Source organism: Metopolophium dirhodum, chromosome 5 (genome assembly GCF_019925205.1).
Source record: "Metopolophium dirhodum isolate CAU chromosome 5, ASM1992520v1, whole genome shotgun sequence".
NCBI classification, from domain to species: domain Eukaryota; kingdom Metazoa; phylum Arthropoda; class Insecta; order Hemiptera; family Aphididae; genus Metopolophium; species Metopolophium dirhodum.
Window position 1 is genome coordinate 14,588,515 of NC_083564.1, and position 20,769 is coordinate 14,609,283.

Sequence of the window (20,769 nt, forward strand, 5' to 3'; positions counted from 1 at the left end):
CGAGGGTGGCGACATGTTTTCTATTGAATATTAACGTGCTATTAAACGTATACAATATTAGACTAAACAAAGTAAATAAGTCTGAGGACGTTTTGTTTTATAACTTCATAAGATCGACAACGACGGTGGTTGATTTTCAAAAAATCACAAAGGCATAAATAAACAGTATTTTATTAAGTCCATTTTACCTAATATGTAATGTATTAATATTTGTTCGGTGCGAAATGTTATGCTTTCACTAGACTTACTTAATTATAGAGTGAATATTTTATGGTGTAGTAAAAAGAGTTATTTTTTATTCTCTTTTTAAATATGTCTAACAGCTATCAGGAATATTTCAGATGTATACATTTAAGGTTGTTTTTTTTATATATACTGTATAGGTAAATAAAAAAACTCTAAACGAATATCCAAAATCATATAATATAATAATCATTATAGTGTGTGTGCGTGCGTGTATCGTGTGTAGTATGCGTATTGCGTATACTCACAACAATAAATCTTGGCGAAACATGTCCGGTGAGTTGATTTGATTGCGCGTTGCGAATGCGATTTGTCTACAACGAAATCACCGATAATCTTGTTCATCACGAACGGAATCTGAGATAAGTGTTCTTCGTACTCGACCGTGTAGTTCCATTGTTTGCTGTCCGTCGATTCGTGCGTTATTATGAATTTCGTTCTATATAATGATAATAATATGATAAATGTGAAAAAAATAACATTTACTCGATTAAGGGTACACATAACAATATATTATTGTGGTAGTTATTATATATTTTCACTGTACCTCTGTAATATAGTGTATACAGCCCTAATATATTATTGTTATATTGTCAGTGAAACGTTAGAACGGTTTGTAATACACAGCCCTACAACCACTGCAGCGTAGTTTCAGCCGATGCATGTCTGATGGGTGTGCATTATCAATTATACATAATAGGGTAATTTAATATTACGTACGGACGAGGCGTTGGACATTATCAAACGCATTTTTAAATAAATCTTATACAAAATACATAAGAATAGTAAATTATGACGTTTTGGAAAATTGTGTATCTATGTTATAAAAAAACTCCAGTAACGTTGTTATATGATATTACGAGAATATGAATTTTCAATAGGTATAATAATAAATTATTATGTGAATTCAGAATTTATAACCTAAGAACGGGCGGGACACTTTTCGACCAGTGCATAGTGCACCAATTTAGAATACCCTTCAAGTTTTTTTTCTGTTGAACTACCAATTTATATAACATTTATGTAATATTATTAACTTACAATAAAATTAACAATTTATTTTAAAATCACATATTCAGCCAAGTAAAAAACATAAAAAATTTAAAGTTACATTATACTAACTATTTACACACAAAAAAAAAAAAATTATAGGAACATTGAAGAACCACCCTTATCTCACCCGATTTCACTTAGTGTTGGACGAAGTGAACTGTGATACTATTATGGACAAGACTAGTCCAAAAATAATATTATAAAATACGTACATTATAATATAATATTAAAATATATTTTCGTTCGTTCGTGATGCGGCCCTCGTCCACCTCAGTCTCGGAGGTCGTCGGCTCACGAAGTTCCTATAGATATTGAACATTTCAAACAATATTTCGCAAATTTTGGTGGCATACAGAACCTAATTCGGCGGTTCTGAACGTCGATTTCAAACGATGCCACTCCCTCTGCAAAAAGCGTATTTTGCATTTTTCTTATAGTTCAATATCATACAAAATGTACGACAGGCTTAACACTTTTATTCATTTTCTTCTTCTTCTTTATAATACTATTCACAACTGACTTAGCTATATACATACTCATCTATGGTACCTAAGCTATTTTCCCTAATAAAAAAAAACTGTAACACGGCGTTTTGAATAGGCAATTTGGTTGCAGTTTTTATATTTTACGTTATATAATAGGTAGGTGTTTTTTCAAAATATATACATAATTAGTACACCTTTTTATTTCAAATGTATGCAGAATACCTAACAGTTGGTACACCGCATTAAATAATCCAATTTAATTCTATTAATTCTAATAGCTAAATAGTACTACAAACTTAAGACCTTCATTTTTGGCCACGTTTCTTTTGGTACATTATTAATGAATTTATTTAAATTACATAACAATTTGTATTGATGCTTATTCAATTACATTTTTGTTGAATTATTAATTGTCACTTAATATTAGTATTAAATATTATTTACCAAAAATCCATATTAATTACATATTTCATTGACCTTAAAATTAATTTAGAGTTAATTTCAATAATTATATAAGCCAATTTATAATACTGTTTTTACGTTAAAATAAATACATTTACGTTTTTTTTCATTATTTTAAAATAAATAAAAGCTTTACTGTATTAAAATACAAAAAAAAAGTATCAAATGCAAATAAAATCATAAACTAATTTAATATTGTGTTAAGTTGTTCAATTATTATCTGTTTGTTTAAAAAGTAATTGAAATTGAAAAGAAATAATATCGAAAAATGAAAAATATAATTTGACCTATAATATGTCACTTAGGTATAAAATTAATTTTACAAAATAATATCAATAAAGTTTTCTTTCAAAAGCATCCAATTTTTTCTGTAAAACGTTTTATTGATTTATGTTTGGTATTAAAGGAAGTTTCAATTCTGTTGATCATGTCATCTTTAAATAAATAAAAACCAATATTGACTGAGAATAACCCTTACTTTACGAGAACACTATGTTTCTTAATAATAAGAGTCATCTCAATTTAATTTATATTATACATACCTATAATAGGTATTAGTATATTAAAATTACACAAAATATTCGTTTAAGAGTGTATTGTTATTATAGAACTATGCGATGCATTAAGTCGATACGTATAATCATAGCTTGTTTGTAATTTATTGAAAACGAAGAATTTAAATTCGACTACATTATAGGATACATCGCATAAGCCCGATCAAATTGGGTCAAATTCAAAATTAATAGGTCAACTACATCTGTCGTCGAGCTATCATGTTTTTTAGATTTTTGAATGTTTTTATGAAATCCTGTGAAAATAAATATATCCGTCGGAGATGAACGTAGATAAACTGACTCTGTTATTGAAAGCATTGAATCTAATATTAACCCGGTTGGATAGTAATATTATACTTACAAAGCATATAATAGTATAGTAATTATACAGTTGCTTGAATTAAAAGAAACAATAAAGCCCAACTGATTATATGAAATTAAATTATTGTACAATATAATAGAGCTTGACGTAATGATGTTTATATTGTTTATTCGTATCCTACAATGATGAACACATAGGTACCCTCTTATCCTTTATTAAATCATAGCTCAAACCCTGCAGATGAAATACTCTCTACTGCGATATAGCGGCAATAATAACACCGATCTACGCATTCCCAGCTGGGGCTGCGGTGGCTGCATCCAAATAAAAATTATAAACTTACAAACTCTACGAAATAAATTCTTGAAAATAGCACTAAAATCCTGGGTTCTTGCGAAACAGCTTCACAACGATACGGGATTAGCCTTTACCTATCAACATGGATAACAAATCAATTGAAAACTTCCATGGCAGTCTATAAATAATACCAAAGGAGCTCTTCACTTCAAAATCTTTGAAAAAACTTCCGTGCTTGCATCGATACATTGTAGAAGACCACGAAGACCAACTACACCCGCGACTTATAAACGAGGTTAAAGAAAATAATACTTTTAAGTCGTAACACTTTCAACAATGTTTCGTAGTCCTATTTTTTCTATCATATACAACACGCACTATAATATGCTAAATACAAACAAGGCAGAAAGTAGAGACCGCGGTGTGATTGACGTTTTATTTCGCAATGAATTATTATTATATTATCTACCTGGTTGAATGTTATATTCAGACGACATACTTACCACTGGAAAATAAGATGACCACCTGTGAAATAATTTACGAAACAACATTCGTCATACTTATTCTTTATTAAGCAAATCGTAATATTATCGGAACCGTTGATTTTATACAAAAATGTGTCATGACACTGCAGAATACATGTTGATAGCATTGTGTTGAAACACGGTTTTAATGGAGATGCTAATATTGTGCGGTATAATAGACGTACAAATATTGTGAAGCAGTGGCTAAAAGAAAAACTGTCCAATGAAATATTATGTCGAATCGACTAATAATATACGAAGTACGTAATATGATATGATCGTATTAAAATTGCATCGTACTTGTATTGTTTTGTACATACGAGACCATTGACCGTGTACACATAATAGCTCGTATACTATTATTTTAATTCTATTCCATCATAATCGAATCAACTACGAAATAGTTTGACCGTACGTTTATATGATAATATAATACAATTCTGAGCCGTATACGTATATTAATATGTAATAATAATAATAATAATAATAATAATATGTTATGGACAAATCCCAAAATCCAGGCGTGCACCGTGAAGTGCCCTTGATAATAATAATAATAATATTATTATGATCGAGTCGAGCAAATCCAGAAAGCTCGTCTGCTTTTATCAAAAATACAATAACGTGTAATCTACACGTGATACGCTTTAGTATTATATATTGTGAAAAAAAAAGACAGTGGATATTAAAATATTGGATATCGTCATTATTCTAAAAATATCACATAATAATAAATAAATGATAGTTTATAATATATAATATAAGGTATGTATAAATGTTGTATTATGCGTTTAATACAAGTATAAGTTAAAAGCTCCGGTGTATACCACAGTAATACGACAAAATTACACGTCTGTTTTCCAAAAACAAAAATTTTAGAAATATTCATATTCATATAAAAATATAAAGAAATATTCATATAATAAGAATAAGAACTATATGAATAAGAAATATTCATATAATCATATTTAAAACGGAGATATGAAGGTTTTATTTGCCTAGATACAGTAATGTTAAAATGCCAAAAATGTTCTCTATTATTACGATGTGGATTCGATGCTAAATCGTTTGCAAACAACCGTGTGACGCCATCTGGTTGAACGTTCGCAAAACATCGCAAATTGTCGTAGGACGGAACAATAGTTTCGTAAAAAAGTGCCTTCAATATATATCTGGTAACGTCCGTGCCTATATAACCCACAGATTTCTAAAGAATTTAAGAACTTATGGTTATAGATTTTCCGTTTTTTATAGTCAATAGATACTATATATAACATGATCTACTGACTGCTATATATTGTATTTTGTATTAGTGTGTATAACGAAATTATTATAATTTAACTATAATGACCCAATAACTTTTAAATCCGTTAAAGAACAAAACAAATGTATTATTAGATATATTTTTATCGAAGGTAAGCTTGACTTATATAAGTTAATTCGATCATTTTTGAAGAATTATTATGGTATTTAAAATATGCAACTGCAGTTGAATAGTTAAGAGTCAAGACGATTATACTTCCACAACTTAATCTTGATGTAAGTGGTTTAATTTAGATAATTAAAAAAAAACCCTCATAGTCATTTAATGATTAAAATAAATTAAAATACATTTTCAAACAACTTTATTAATTCAAGTACCCTAGGTATAGTTTCATTTGTCAGCATAAAATTAAACTGAATAATTGCTCATGGCGTAATAATTATAAAATTATATAGCAAAACTATTTCGTGTGATTTAGGTTTTTCCTGTAGGCTGGTACTACTATTCCATCTCTATAATAGATTTGCAGTGATGGCAAACCCAGATTGTGTATCATGCGGAAACCTTATGAATGATCATAGGTTCTTCGGATGGCGGGTAAATTACCCTGGGGGTCGATCTTACCAATAATGCTGAATAGCTGTGAGAAATGGAAAATTACATTTTACTAGAAGTTCGATATCACAAGGAAGAGGTCAAGTGGCAGGGCCAGAGGAATGATTATGGACGACCATAAAACGTGACGTCGACGGCGGTGGGGTAGCTAGCCACCTTAGAAATAAGGGCTCAGACGCACAAGGCTACCTCTAATACGTAAACTGTCGTAAACTAGTATTGGATACCTACATTTTAATTTGTGGAAAATTGTGAACTTTTGTTATTTATGTTAATAAACGTTGAAGTACCTCCGATGGGAACTGATTTGAATATCTTAAAAACTGGACGGGACTGACATTCTAAATTTAATTATTTATTGTCATTATTTCCCCCTCTTCCCTACAAAATTTGGTTTTAGCCACCAAACGTAAATAATTTTTAGAATATACGTTGTGTACCCAAAGCATTATAGACAATTATAGTCTCCCTTCCCTCCCAATATAGATTCATCAAGCCTATGGTCCGTTATACCTACGTGCTTTTCGACGTCAATATAAGTGAATAAGCGTATTATAGTACACGCAAGTACAAACTGCATTGCAGTTTTATTGTTTTTATCGACAGTATAATAATAATAATAGGTAATGGTAACAAGACGTATAAAGGGCAAATTGTGAATCGTTACATCACAGTGGCTGGGTACCTACCGTTTTTTTCTTTAAAACACATATCGCCGGGAAGGCTACGATATATATTATTATAATGTACCTATTTTCCCCGTACTTTTCCGATATCAATACGTTACGAATATAATATGTGTGTTTGTGTGTATGTGTGTGTGTGTAAATATATTGTACATGGGTATGAGGTAGGTGCTGCCCGCAGGCTACAGTGCTGTTCGAGGGCAAATCTCAATTTCGGTAATAGAATTTTTTTAAAAGTGACCGACGAGAATTACACCACGTTAGACCATATACAATATATTATATTGTTATCATTTTTAGTACCTATATGTATTTCGCGATGCGCCTCCGCGTGTTGGAAAATAAAATTCAATTACGTAATAGTAATATATACATATATATAAAAAAAAACATCCAACAGCGGCAATATTTTTATTTTGTATGTATGTATGTATGTATGTATGTATGTATGTATGTATGTATGTATGTATGTATGTATGTATGTATATATGTATATACTATATATATATATATATATATATAGGTACCTACCTACTATAACACAACGACGTACTGTATGCACCTATTATGGTACAGTTACCTACTATTATTGTGGCGTTATTAAAATAAATATTTAACATGTGATAAACTGTTTTACCAGAAGTGTTTGATCCCACGTATATATTGTATACAAAGTGCTTGTGACTGTTGAAACGCATAAAAAATTCACACTGTCCCACAAATAACACTCGACTAAAAATTGTCACAAATATGGGAAGAGGGGTGAAAGGAGAAAAATAAGCCATAAAATAATTTATATTATAACGGGCGGTGGCGTAGAATATTATTCTCCAAACGTTTTCAGTAATACGATTATGTAAGCAAATGATAAATGGCCTATTAAGGCGCCGTATCGAGTAAAAATTGTACTAAACTGCAATGGAGTTACGAAAAGTCTTTTAGCATAGTCAACCATTAATAATGAAAACATATTTAAGTAAATATTATTTTTATTTTTATTTTTTTACAAAAACGCATAGCGCACAATAATATAGGTGCAACGTAGAGTGTATGAAAAAAAAAGGTAGAACAGTAGAAAGTTTAATTTAAACTTTTATGACACACTCGAAGGGCCAATTTGAGTTGAAACCTATTTGGCTAAAATCGTAAACATAAAAGATACTTATCGTTCATTTGATGTGTATGTATTATAGACTTTAGGGAGAGAAAATAAATGGCCGATAATTTATAATTTTGAAAATAGGGGTTCATTAACGAAAAACAAAAAAATGGTTTTTATACTTCAAAATAACCCTAGTCAATTTGTTTATGCTTATAAAAATATACGCAACTATATATATATATTATATGTTTAGTAGGCATGCCAAAAATGTTGTACGCCGATTTTAATGTGTACTCATTTCTCAATAACCGTTTTAGACATTGAAATGCAACCATAATATTATACTTTAGGATTACCGTTGTTAATTTTTTTATGCTCTTATAATATTTAAAGTACTTCAATAATTTTAATGTCTATAAGACACGTTTCAAGGATTGAATATAGGAGTGTTGTTGGGAATTTTGGTCGATACGTATCCACAATTCGAGTGACAAGTTGCTGTATAATTAGTTGTTTCAGAAATGAAACCTTATATATTTCATTGATATTTCAATATACCACATATTGTTATATTTATTTGATCACCTTCTCCATACCATAGAACAAAAATGGGAGTTACCTATGCATGTTTAGCACTCGAGTTCATATAGGCGTGCGCACTACGTTACGCATACCATAGTGGTTGTGATAATACATGGAGAAGCTGGAAAGTGCAATTTTAAAAGACGATTGAAAATTTAAAGGCGGCCTACTACAATGTGATGATACGTCAAACTGTATCCCATTGTAATATTTTCTACCACCATATTATGTTATATAGGTAAACTTCCCCCTCCCACCATAAAGTGCAATATTAACTCAAGTTTAATATGAAGCGTTTCTCCGCGTGTTTTAAACCACCCCCCAAAGGTACTATTGAAAAATGCCATTGCATATTAATAAATAAGTAATAATATATAATGATATAACTACGTAGGGGTAATGACTTGAACGATAGATAAGATGACCCCCTGTATCGCATACACTATAATGTAATCAGCCAGTGGTGTAATTTGCTCATGTTTCTAGGGTGGATTATTGAAACATTTACCCCCCCCAACACGGCAACACTCACCAACAATTTGGTTTATGCCACAGAAACCTCTCAGTCCAACCATTGGGATCCGTAATCTGTATGATCTAATTAAATGCAATTATACATGAAAATAAATAATTACATACTATTTAATTAAGTTTTAAAATGCACTTTTTCGAGTATATTCGTGGAATAATCTTCGTAGACGTAGAATACTGAAAATTGCAAACTTCAAAACCTTATAACCTTGGAACTAAGTCTGACCAGCAATTTCTGATTGCACCATTGTGCGAAACTTGTTGAAATAATATACCCAAAGGTTTCCGAAAAAAAATCGCAAAAATCGAGCTAAACTTCATTATTTCAATATATTTGTGCTATTTTGCAATAGTGATTAGTGCTTATTACGAAGTAATATTATATTAGTTGCAGCTACCATAAGCGATTTTGGTTTTTATTTGTTATTTCTATAAAATATACTATACTAGTATACCAATAAATAATAAGCATATAAGATACACCAGTTTTAAAAAAAAAAATTGATGTGATACGACACCCAAATCCCCCCTCCTCCCCACGTAATTACACCACTATAATCAAACTATACAAATACTTTGATAATATTAAAAAATATATAATCTTTCTAATAAAGTTTATAGTCTTGAAATATAATTATCATTTCCATCGGTTTTGCGGTAGGACACCATCGCCGATAAAATATATGCACAATATAAATAATTATTGCGATATCATAGAACATTATGTATCATTGGAACAATAATATTGTTCACTTACATGGTCGGATTGAGCTTCATCACGTTGGAGAAGTCCGACATGTATTCCCAGACGACGCGTGGCTTGGCATTTTCCATGTCGCTGCTGATGAACCGAACGTTATTCTCGCGCTTGGCCGTTAGTATCAGCGCCAACACGACAGCTAAGCTTCCGAAAACAAGCATCCTCCGGTGTCGGTGGACGATCATCTGTGCACAGAAAACGGACGGTTATTAAAACAATAATATCATTACGACGATAGTCGTATGTTCTGTTCCGGTTACGTCGACGGCTGTTTTCGGTTGTAGACGGTTTTTTAAAAAATATTTTTAACAGACCGAAATAATAATATACACATATCTCGAGGGAGGAGAGGTCTGACGTACGGCGATAATATTATGATCAATAAAATAATAATAAAATAAAATAAGAATACTTTGGTGTAGCGTACGATTTTTGAAAACTTCATGATGGTTGCTCAAGAGTCGTTTTGACGTGGCCGGCGCTGTTGAAAACGAATACGACCGATTGTGGACGAGTGCGCGCGCACGTCCGAGTCATATTGTGTTCACACAAGATATCATAATAATAATAATAATAATAATAATAATAATAATAATAATAGTAATAATGTACACGCAATGTAGAAGGTTTTGAATAATTTTGTTTCAGATAATGTTATTCCGGTATGACACCGGACAGATGATAATAATATTATTATGTTCGTGAACCGACAGTACCCATACTCCGACAGCGTATTATTGTGTCACGTTTACGAATAAATAAATAGTATTTTATCGTTTACGTAACGAAAGTGGTAAAATGTTTTCGAATAAAATTCCATCGGCGTGGTAAAGAATTAATCCAATCTGTGGAAAATCATGATATTCGTGATTCATTTCCATTTCACAACTATACGTTTTAAAAATATTATGTCCTTATTCACAACCAAGAATCGCATAAAATAATAACCTAAAATGACTAAAATAATAAACGTTGATCTAAGCACGGGTGTTTCATCTCGATTAGTTTTTATCTGGTATTTAATCAACTTGTTGTTATTACTAAACAAACTAAAAGTTACTAAAATTCGATTTTTTAAAATATGGTTTATAAAGTCTATGGTGTTTTTAATTCAATTTTATTGCAAAATCTCAATCAAAACATAAATACCAATTAAAACAAACATACTATTATGTTGATATTGTATAATACATAAACATATTTTAAGTAACGTAATTCATAAGTGCCCACACTTAATATATAAATACTAATATTGTTTAGAGTTGTGATTTTAGTATTATAATGTATTAATGTATAATAAGTTATAAACTTATAAAGTATATAAACATATAATAATATCTGTATCAATATTTAACCTATTTTATCGTACAGTATGGTAATATTTTCTATAAATAATAATTTGTAGATCATTTATTAACTTGCTTTATGTAGAAACTTTCAGGACGAGACTCCTCTTAAATTATTAAAATATTGGTTCGCTCGTGGTTGGAATATGGATCTCTCATAGGGCACACAAAATCTACATATTTAATTACATATAATTACATACACTATATAAAATTCCAAATTATTTCCTTAGGCTTAACTCATTTTTTATCAATATCCATTATCATATTATGTAACATATACTATTATATTATATTATGTTATATTATTATAGGTACTGACATAATGTTTAAAGTGTATCAGAAGATCACCCTAAATTATATTAATCTATAGTAGGTACCAAATATAATAATGTTTATTGATATTTTAACAATAGTTAATTTACAACGACCAATTATAATATTAGCTAAGAATTCATTAAATTGATACTGAGCAGAGCAATGAATTTATTGATTATTGATTTTACAATGATATGTGTTGTGTTTTTTTTTTATCTAATTGCATCTAGTTGGTACTTTGGATACTATAAAGTACAAATTCCTAGTTTTTTCAAAATAATCAAGAAAAACAAAAAGTATATTAATGAAAAAGGAAATTTGTCAGTTTTGACCAAATCAATTTTGTTTTACTATTGTAACTCAAAAACGAATAACCATAATTATAAAGGTTTATATTAGGATTTTCTATACATGATATAATTTTAAAACACTTTTTGAGTTATATATAGGAAGACATTAATTGACGTTATTGATTTTTTGATTTATTTTTGCTCCTATAATGTCGATAAAAAAATGTCACCGGTTTAAAACCCATTTAATCCCAAAGTTTCTCATAAGTTGTTCATATATCTATCAAAAAAAAAACAAATGCATGGTCACAATGTTTTCTTATAAGTGTTTTAAGTTAGAATTTTGACGAAAAATATTGAAAATTATTTTGTATTTAAAAATGTATATATTTTTTTAATATTTGTACATAAGAATTTAAAATGTAATACAAACGTCTTTATATAAGTTGCTATTATTGGAATTTATAAAAAAAGTTGATTCTAAGAATTTGTTCAATCTACAAAATTACTGATGGAAAAATAATAAATACATTTTAAAATAAAAACATTAATTGTACACCTAACTACAACACGTGTCAGGTGTGAGCATTTTTTTAGAATTTTTCCAAAAATAATTTATTACAAATCAAAAATCATTGATCAACAAACCGTTTTCAATAGTCATTAGTCATTAGTTTAAAATAACCGTTTAGTTTTTTGTAATACCGATTCGTTCACATAATCATGTATAGGTAATACTATCCCATCGACTTATTTATATTGTACGTTTTCTATATACAATGAACTTGATTTCGCAACTATGTGAAGAAGTTACACAGCCATTCGCGTTGAATAATATTGAGCCGTTAACTACTATAAATAAGAGTACCTATTCAATTTTTGTGCACGTCAGTGTTAATATTATATCGTTGTATATTGTGCATTACCTTTGATTTTCTCAAAATGGAATTTTATAAATTACAATCAGGCGGTAGAATGCCGGCTGTAGGTTATGGAACATTTTTGGTAAGTCCTTTGAAATTAATATTAATCAAATAGGTAAATAATAATCTGTTAGCATAGAAGTATTAAATTACTCTCTCTTTTTCTTCGGTGATTATCATATCCTAGAATCGTGTCCGCTATATAATTATATCTTAGGTACTCAAAATGTTAGCGTTTCAACTTGTAATTTCTATGTTTCTGTAGTTTGATTTTTGTTTTAATGGCTATTGAAAACTACCATTTAATTTTAATCCTCCGATAGCCTAATATTATTAAGTAACCTACGCCATTCTACCAAAACAATCAAACAAGGAGATTAAGTTTAAATTGGCTCAGAAACTTTTTGAAATGTTTAAATAAAAAAACTGAGCAAAGTTTCATAACGTTACACGATGCCGTCCTTCTAAATTTATATCTATGGATGCAATATATTCTAATACATTTCATTATTAAACGTTACTATTATTACACAAATGAATGTTCACATTGTAATGTATAGGGCGCAATAATATTACCACATTACGATTTATAGATTTATTAATAACTACTAATTACTGCCACGGGCTGTACATTTTTATCACCACGCCAAACGGCAGCCATACGATTATAATATAACGTGATAAATAATTAAGTAATTTAATAGGTACTTATTATACGTTTTATTGAAATAAAAATAAAATATAATACAGGTAAATTAATACTATTATTAATGTTTCATTATAAAAATATAATAACTTTTTTGTAATCCTAAACACAGATATATCTAATAAAAATCATTATGTAATATCTATTGTTATAATAATTAAATATACATATATAATTAGTTTTAGTATTATTTGTTTGTGTTATTTATAAAAAAACATAGTGAGGTATATTACAGGTATATTTTATTTCAAATAGATATTATTTATTATATGTTATATTTTAACAGATTTACTTCTCATTTTAGGCCTCCAACAAAGTTATCATATATTGTATTTACTTAATAATTTGTTGATATTATGTATTATGTATTATATTTAATTTTTCGTTCAATACAAATTTTAATAACTACTAAATGATTGATTAATTTATTGATCACGTATCTTAATCGTACGTTATACACAATTTAGTATTTAATTCACTGAACGTGGAAGGTCGATAACAGCTATACCAGTATCGTAATATATAAATTATACAATATCCATAGAAACATAGACTTACAGACGTTCTCTGCTATACAGAATCGTTTACGTATGCAATAATTTATCATTGAATACAAAATGTAACACGCCCATTAAAGTGATGGTGATCAACATAATGCCAAGGTACACTCGAAATCTACTGTACGTCTGTACAGTAGAGCGACATCACCGGTTTTTTCGTAACATAATGAAATTGAAATCTTAGAATTTTTTCAAATTCTATTATAAATTTGAAAAACATATAAAAAATAATATAGAATAATCACTCGTTTTAACTGTATGTCGTTAAATTATTTTGATCTAGCTCATACTCGCGTGTATATATAATTTTATATTACATTAGCCTAATATCATTGAATTGTTTGAAAATCAGTCATGTGAACAATTTACAATTCATAATCATATCAAAACTTTTTATAAATAATTTATTCGCTTCATTAAATTATCATAATTTGTAATATTGTTGTAGGCTACAGGTATTGAATTAGAACAGTCTTTAAATATAGCACTAGAAACTGGCTATAGATTCTTCGACACGGCGATTGGTTACAACAATGAACCAGTAATCGGAAAGGTTCTGAATGAATGGATATCAGCTGGAAAAGTGACTAGAGAAGAATTATTCATCATAACTAAAGTATTTTCAAAATTATACTAAACACAAAGATTAAAAAAATTACAATGTAAGTGTGTTGTCACGCAGCTCCCATGCTTTGGAAATCGTCCTGAAGACGTAGATACATATATTAAACAATCACTAGAAAACTTACAGCTAGATTATATTGATATGTACCTGATACATCTTCCAGTTGGTCTATTTAAAAATGGCAAAACGTTGTACAGTGATATGGAATTAGATAAAAGTACGGATCACCTTAAAATTTGGAAGGTAGGTTTCTAAAACCTTTTTTATCAAAACCATGATGGATTTCGCAATCAATAACCATAACCATAACTCATAATTTTATCATACTTATTAATGTTTCTATAATACCAACAATAAAATATTAAAATAATGTGAACACTCACCGAACAATTATTTTCCCGAATTAGTAACACACATAAATTATTTTAGAAAATGGAGGACCAAGTGATCAATGGCCGAGCGAAATCAATCGGTTTGTCGAATTTCAACATCAAACAAACACAACGGATATTAGACAATTGCAAAATTAGACCCGAAGGTCTCCAGAACGAAAATCATTTGTACCTGCAATCTTCCGAAGTCGTGCAATTTTGCAAACTTAACGGTATCATCTTGATCGCGTACTCGACTCTGGGCATGAAATCATTCAGAGAATTAGCGGGATTATCTTGGAAGTAATGAGATAAACATGAACTTTGCTGTGTAAACCCTGACTTTGAATATAATAATATGTAACTAAACTATGTGTTTGTGTTATTAAACAGCAACAAACAGTTACCAGAAATGTTGGAGAATGATGTGTTGGTCAAGGTTGCAAAAAAACATGGTAAGACTCCAGCCCAAGCGTTGTTGAAGTTCCTCAATCAGAAGGAAATTTCCGTCATACCCAAAAGCGTGACCCCAGATCGAATAGTGGAAAACTTTCAAGTATTTATATTTTTGATTTCTATTGTCAGTATTCGTTATATTCGATGATATAATAATATGCTTCATCGGAATTATATGCTGTATCATAACATTAACGGTTTGTACGTTTTTCCCGAAAGATTTTCGATTTTAAATTGGACACGGAAGACATGAACGCTCTACGCAGTCTGGACAACGGAGAAGGAGGGCGTATCGTACAATTTACGATGATTAAAAAGTAAGTTCTTTTTTTGTTTTATTAATTTACTTTGCGCTTAAATGTAAGTAATATGAAGTCAGATCGATTTCAAATCAACAGAATACGCGTTTTATTAAATCAAATGAATATTTTTTTACTTTTTTAAAATATATCGTTACAATTTTATGCACGTAAAATCATATAATATATTAACCAGAGACTGGAACAATCCTGAACTGGTATTAGAATTATAACATGACCGAAACTCTACTCAAACCCACATTTAATTTTTCAATACAGAAATCAAAATATGAACCGATATTTTGAGATTAAAGTTTTTCAGTTCTTACTGGTCTCTGGTTTTAATATAACTACACATAATTATCAACTAATATAATATTGTCATTAATTTACAAATGAGTGACATTTACATTACTAAACAATCAAAATTATTTAATGTTTTTCTATATATATATATATTTTTTTTTCATAGCATCGCAGATCACCCAGAATATCCATTTTGATCCTGTAAAGATAATATTCTTAAAAACTACATGTTTATAAATTTATAATTTCTGAGTGATTCTAGCTCCAAAAATAATTGTTTTTTGAATGTGGTTATCCAATTTTAAAATATAATATAATATTAAATTTGCATGTATATTTACTTTTATGTATTGCCACTAATTATAGTGAAATCAATAAAATGTGGTATCGCTTATGTAGATATATTTCTTTATTAATTGTGCTGTGTAAAAAAAAAATGCCAATTTAATTTAAATTGTATTCATAATATGATGGAATACTAATAATATTGCGTTTGGATAAATAATTATTTATTAGTAATATTATAATCTTATATATTATAATATTATATATATATAATTATACTAATCAATAACCGTATTATTAATACATGGTTCAAGTTCGTTAGTTACGTATACAGACGTCTGATCCAAGTTGGTTTTTCTTTCGAAAGTTCCTGTCGAAGCATATTTAATGAACATTATACGTTTAAAACGTGAATACATACAACAACACAACAGCATAGTGTAAAGGATCCTCAGATGAGGGGAGGGAGAATTACACTCATAAAGTCAGTGCAATCTGTAATCCCACGTTGTGTGTGCCTACTGTACCTACCTACTCTATAGATCCACTTATGTACACAAAAATATTAATTACTTTTGAACAATACACCTATAAACATGCATTTACCTACACTATATATTATATACATTAAGTCCTATAGAATATAAATAAGAAATCGTTGTCGAATCCGAAAAGTTGACTTAAATTATTTATATATATATTATATAGGGGTACATAATATTATTATACAGGGTCTTAGCAAAGATTTACAGATATTTAAACTGGCAAATACCGGTATCCCGCCGACACTTTCAAACAATAAATCTCTGTACGGACAGTGGTATTGATGGAAATGGTTTTTTATACTATTTTTTTTTAATTTCGATAAGGTAGATAGCAGTAATAAAACGAATATTAATTGAAATCTCGCAACACCCGGCTAAATCCATTCGCGAAACGTTCTCAGTGACAAACAAACAAGCAAACAAACGGTACTATGTGTATTGTGTATTATATTATAATATAGACATCTGTGTTGTGTATACACCTGAATGCGACCGGCAGATTGTCTCAAAATATTCGGGACACTAATCACATAATATTATTATTTCCGACGGCGCCCAGAGTATGCAACCAGCTATTACAAACATAGTACGCGTAATAACTTGTAAATATTATGTAACACATTTGTATTACCATTTTATTTTATTTTTATTTTTTTAATGATAATATCAACAAAATGAATGTCTTCATAACATTATAATTCATTATATTATTTTAAATATTGGAGTGTCGATTGGGTACCGAAAGCAGACTATCCTACTACCGATGTCTGCCGAAACAGTAGATAAAAGTCAGGGGGCTCGAGTAATGAAAAACTTTTCACCACTGTTTCAAAACTAAATCCAGTTCTTGAAAATGATTCCTTGCTCAAAAGTTTTAAAATACTATAATGAAAACTTGATCTGCATCAATAAACTAGATTAAAACAAAAATTCCTGCCAAATTGATCGCAAAAGCAAAAAACTGGTAGCACCACATATTTGTTCATTTTATGTATATAACAGTAATAAATTAAAATTTTATATATATACACAAAATCCACTGGAAGATTAATTACTAAAAAAAAAATTACCAACGGGATATTTCAAGAGAGCTATAGTAAACAAAACAATTATTAGTAAACGTCATTCAAAAATCACTAAAAAATCTCCAGTGGAGATTATAAAACACAAACCTTTTGTTCCTGACGCTCTTCGATTGAAAAAAATCTGTTCATCAATTGAAAATATTGACAATAAAGATATTTTAAACATTCAGTACAAGGGAAAAAGACGTGTGAGCCGAGTGGATGACTATTGAGTAAAGTAACTACTTTTCTGACCATCATTTTAATTAGAACCAGTAAATACTTAGTATAACATAAAACTAAACTACTTTAGCACAAAACTAAAAATTTTAAATTAATTCGTTACAGTTTGAATTTGAAAGTTTGCAGTAAAAGCCATTGAACCAAAAATAATTTTTATTTTACAAATTTAAAATTGTAAATGATTTCAATTCATTGTTCTCTAATATTAAGTTTACATACTTTGTATTGATACAAGTTTTATATTTTTAATTCTAAATTGTATACAATCATATATGATATTTTTTCATCCAAATATGTGAAAGTGGAATTATAACTTTTGGCTATAGCTACTATATATATATATGTGTGGTGGAATATTCCTATAACTAAAAAGTAACTCCTAAACTTCATAATAGCATTTTTTATTTTAGATCATATAATACCTATTTTAATACATATGTTAATACATAATGTCATAGCATCAACATTATTTTAAGTATTCTTTTAAGATTCAACTAAGGTCTAAACAACTCGCAAAACCCTACTCGTGAAAGTGCACTACAATAAATGTACGATACACATAGGTAGTTTCAAACCGAAATTAAGACGACGGAAATATATAATAGTCGTGACTGCAGTAGAACGTAAATATTATGGCAGGGCATTGCCTTGTGCACGAATGCTTTTTTTGCTGAAACGTAGTATTATCTGGTTTGGCCAATGCACCGGTCAGTCGCTTTGCAGCTGCATGTTGCAAGAATTTGCACAATATTTTATTATGGTGGATGGGTGACGTACCTATACCCTATACCTGTATCCATGTTATAAGAGTGCAAAATACTGCGCATTATGTTATCAACACATTATTTTAAAACAGCGCATGGATATGGCGAGTCGACAAGTAAGTATAAGTCCGGTTTATTCGTTGAGAATATAGTAATAAACTGTAAGTAATTTCTTCCCACCAAAAAATAAAAAAAAAAATAGTAAGAGACTATAAATTACTCTCTAAAAACTTTCCTAATATCTCTTAAAACAATCTCTATAATGTTTGTCGAAATCGGTCAAGTTATTTTTGAGTCCATACTCTATAGGCAACAAACATAATGAATCATTTTATAAATAAACTCTCATATATTTTGTTTTAAGACATAATTTCATTATTCTAGGACATAAAACCGACGAGTTTATGTAGCTTTTGGTTTTTGCCTCATCTGCCGGAGTAACCAATGACAATCATGTATAGAATATACAAAAAATATTAATTTCCACTATAACTATTAAAATATATAACCAATGATAACCATATTTATAAAAAAAAATAATATATTATACTATTCGACCCATCACGGGGTTCGCCCGTGATTGGTTGTTTATTTTGCCTGCGGAAGATGAGATGTACAAATTTTTATTCAAATTTTATCATTTAATGTGATCGGCAAGTAAATATAGAAATGATTAATGAAAACGTATTTAAATGTTTCTAGCGCTATTAATAGTACACATATTTTTATTAAAAACTAGCTGATCCCGTGCACTTCGTTACCCGTTAAATGTACAAACTGTATATGACTCAAACTTTGTTCAATGCCTTATTTAATATTCGGTGTATGATGTTCTGGATTCATCTTAACTTTTCTGTTGCCCGGAATAAAAATTATTATTCCCAGCAGTATATTATCAGGTAGGTAGGCAATCTACCTGCGGCAGATCGCAGGTCCCGTGCTGTAAGTGTATGGTTTAACTTTAACATATCAAAGAAACTGAATTTACTTTTTACTTAATTCCACCTACGGTGGATTAATATAATCAGTTAATACAAAATCCTAACCTAACCGTACTAAAATCCGATGAATAAAAAAAACCAAATTTAACCCTTTTTAAATTAATCTATTTCTTCCCAGAGGTCTAATCCGTGACGTGTGTAAACTGCGACGCCGATGAGGAAACGCTCCAGAATACAGAACTTAGAATATCTTCTTTGCTTATTGAAATTTTAGAATTTTTAGTCGAATGTGTCTTCTGCAATGACTTTGAGATTTGCCATAGATAAATAAATAAATGATAGATATTATACTAGGTACATCGATATGATGAATCCACGGATATAATATAATGCAACTTTTTATATCAAAGAGTTCCGTGTTAAGGAACAATTTGTTCATTGAAATTTGATATGACAATAAACCAAAATAGTTTTTAATTTTGATTATAATAATATGATATGGGTATTATTTAAATTATTATTTTCGTTTATCAATTTAATTATTGATTAAGGTGGTGAATAGATATCAGAAGCACAAGAATATATTTAAGAGCATATTGTATTTTATGAATTATTAAATAAAAATGTGATTACTGGATTTTAGAGTTAACATGAAGCCATCAACGTATACAGTAAATTCATCAAATACTATAATACCAACTAGATTTCTAAAACTCCAAGTCTATAATTCTAGATTCTGAGCGGATCGATGACTGTATTAATTTTACAATGATGTGTTCTTTATTTTTTAATATTTTTAATTATTTTTTCTTGTGGTCTGTGTAAACGATAAGTATTCGTAATAATGATTCAATTTTCATATATAATATTATTTTAGTAGCACTCAGTATATGTAATCATATGTTTATTTTTAGTTTAGTTTAGTTGTAGGTATTTAGTAAATAATAATAGGTATACGAAATTGTTTTTTTCGAATAGCAATTTATTGTTTGTATTAGTACCTACACCATAATAGGGAACTAAAATTTTGTAAATGATGTACAAATGTATTTTAGGTGTTTTAAGGCTGCTGTAAGATCAATTTATGAGAATCCTTGCATTAAATTGTTAGGATTATTTGATATGAATAATATTTTATAGAAGGTACTTACATACATGTAAGTCGATCAGAAACAATATTTACACTGAATATTAATAGTACAAATCCATTAAAATATCTATTATTTGTATTTATTTGTTAATAATAA

At 29.1% G+C, this 20,769-nt stretch overlaps 2 protein-coding genes across 6 annotated transcripts in view; one reads left to right on the forward strand and one right to left on the reverse strand.

The window, feature by feature from the left end:
* The window catches only part of LOC132944645 (1,5-anhydro-D-fructose reductase-like), a 49,323-nt gene extending 33,322 nt beyond the window's left edge, over positions 1–16,001 (forward strand). The window contains exons 2-7 of the mRNA XM_061014101.1: positions 14,072–14,239; positions 14,306–14,491; positions 14,678–14,922; positions 15,013–15,175; positions 15,295–15,392; positions 15,847–16,001. Of these exons, the coding sequence (XP_060870084.1) occupies positions 14,072–14,239; positions 14,306–14,491; positions 14,678–14,922; positions 15,013–15,175; positions 15,295–15,392; positions 15,847–15,877 (891 nt within the window). The 3' untranslated portion in view covers positions 15,878–16,001. The remainder of the gene's footprint in view (positions 1–14,071; positions 14,240–14,305; positions 14,492–14,677; positions 14,923–15,012; positions 15,176–15,294; positions 15,393–15,846) is intronic.
* Positions 1–20,769, reverse strand: part of LOC132945539 (uncharacterized) — a 36,655-nt gene that overhangs the window by 1,625 nt on the left and 14,261 nt on the right. For 2 of the 5 annotated variants that reach the window (XM_061015315.1, XM_061015314.1), the window contains 2 exons: positions 9,478–9,665; positions 492–682 (listed from right to left, as the gene is read on the reverse strand). In XM_061015315.1, coding sequence (XP_060871298.1) covers positions 492–682; positions 9,478–9,665 — 379 coding nt within the window. The other 3 variants (XM_061015313.1, XM_061015312.1, XM_061015316.1) reach the window with 3 other exon arrangements.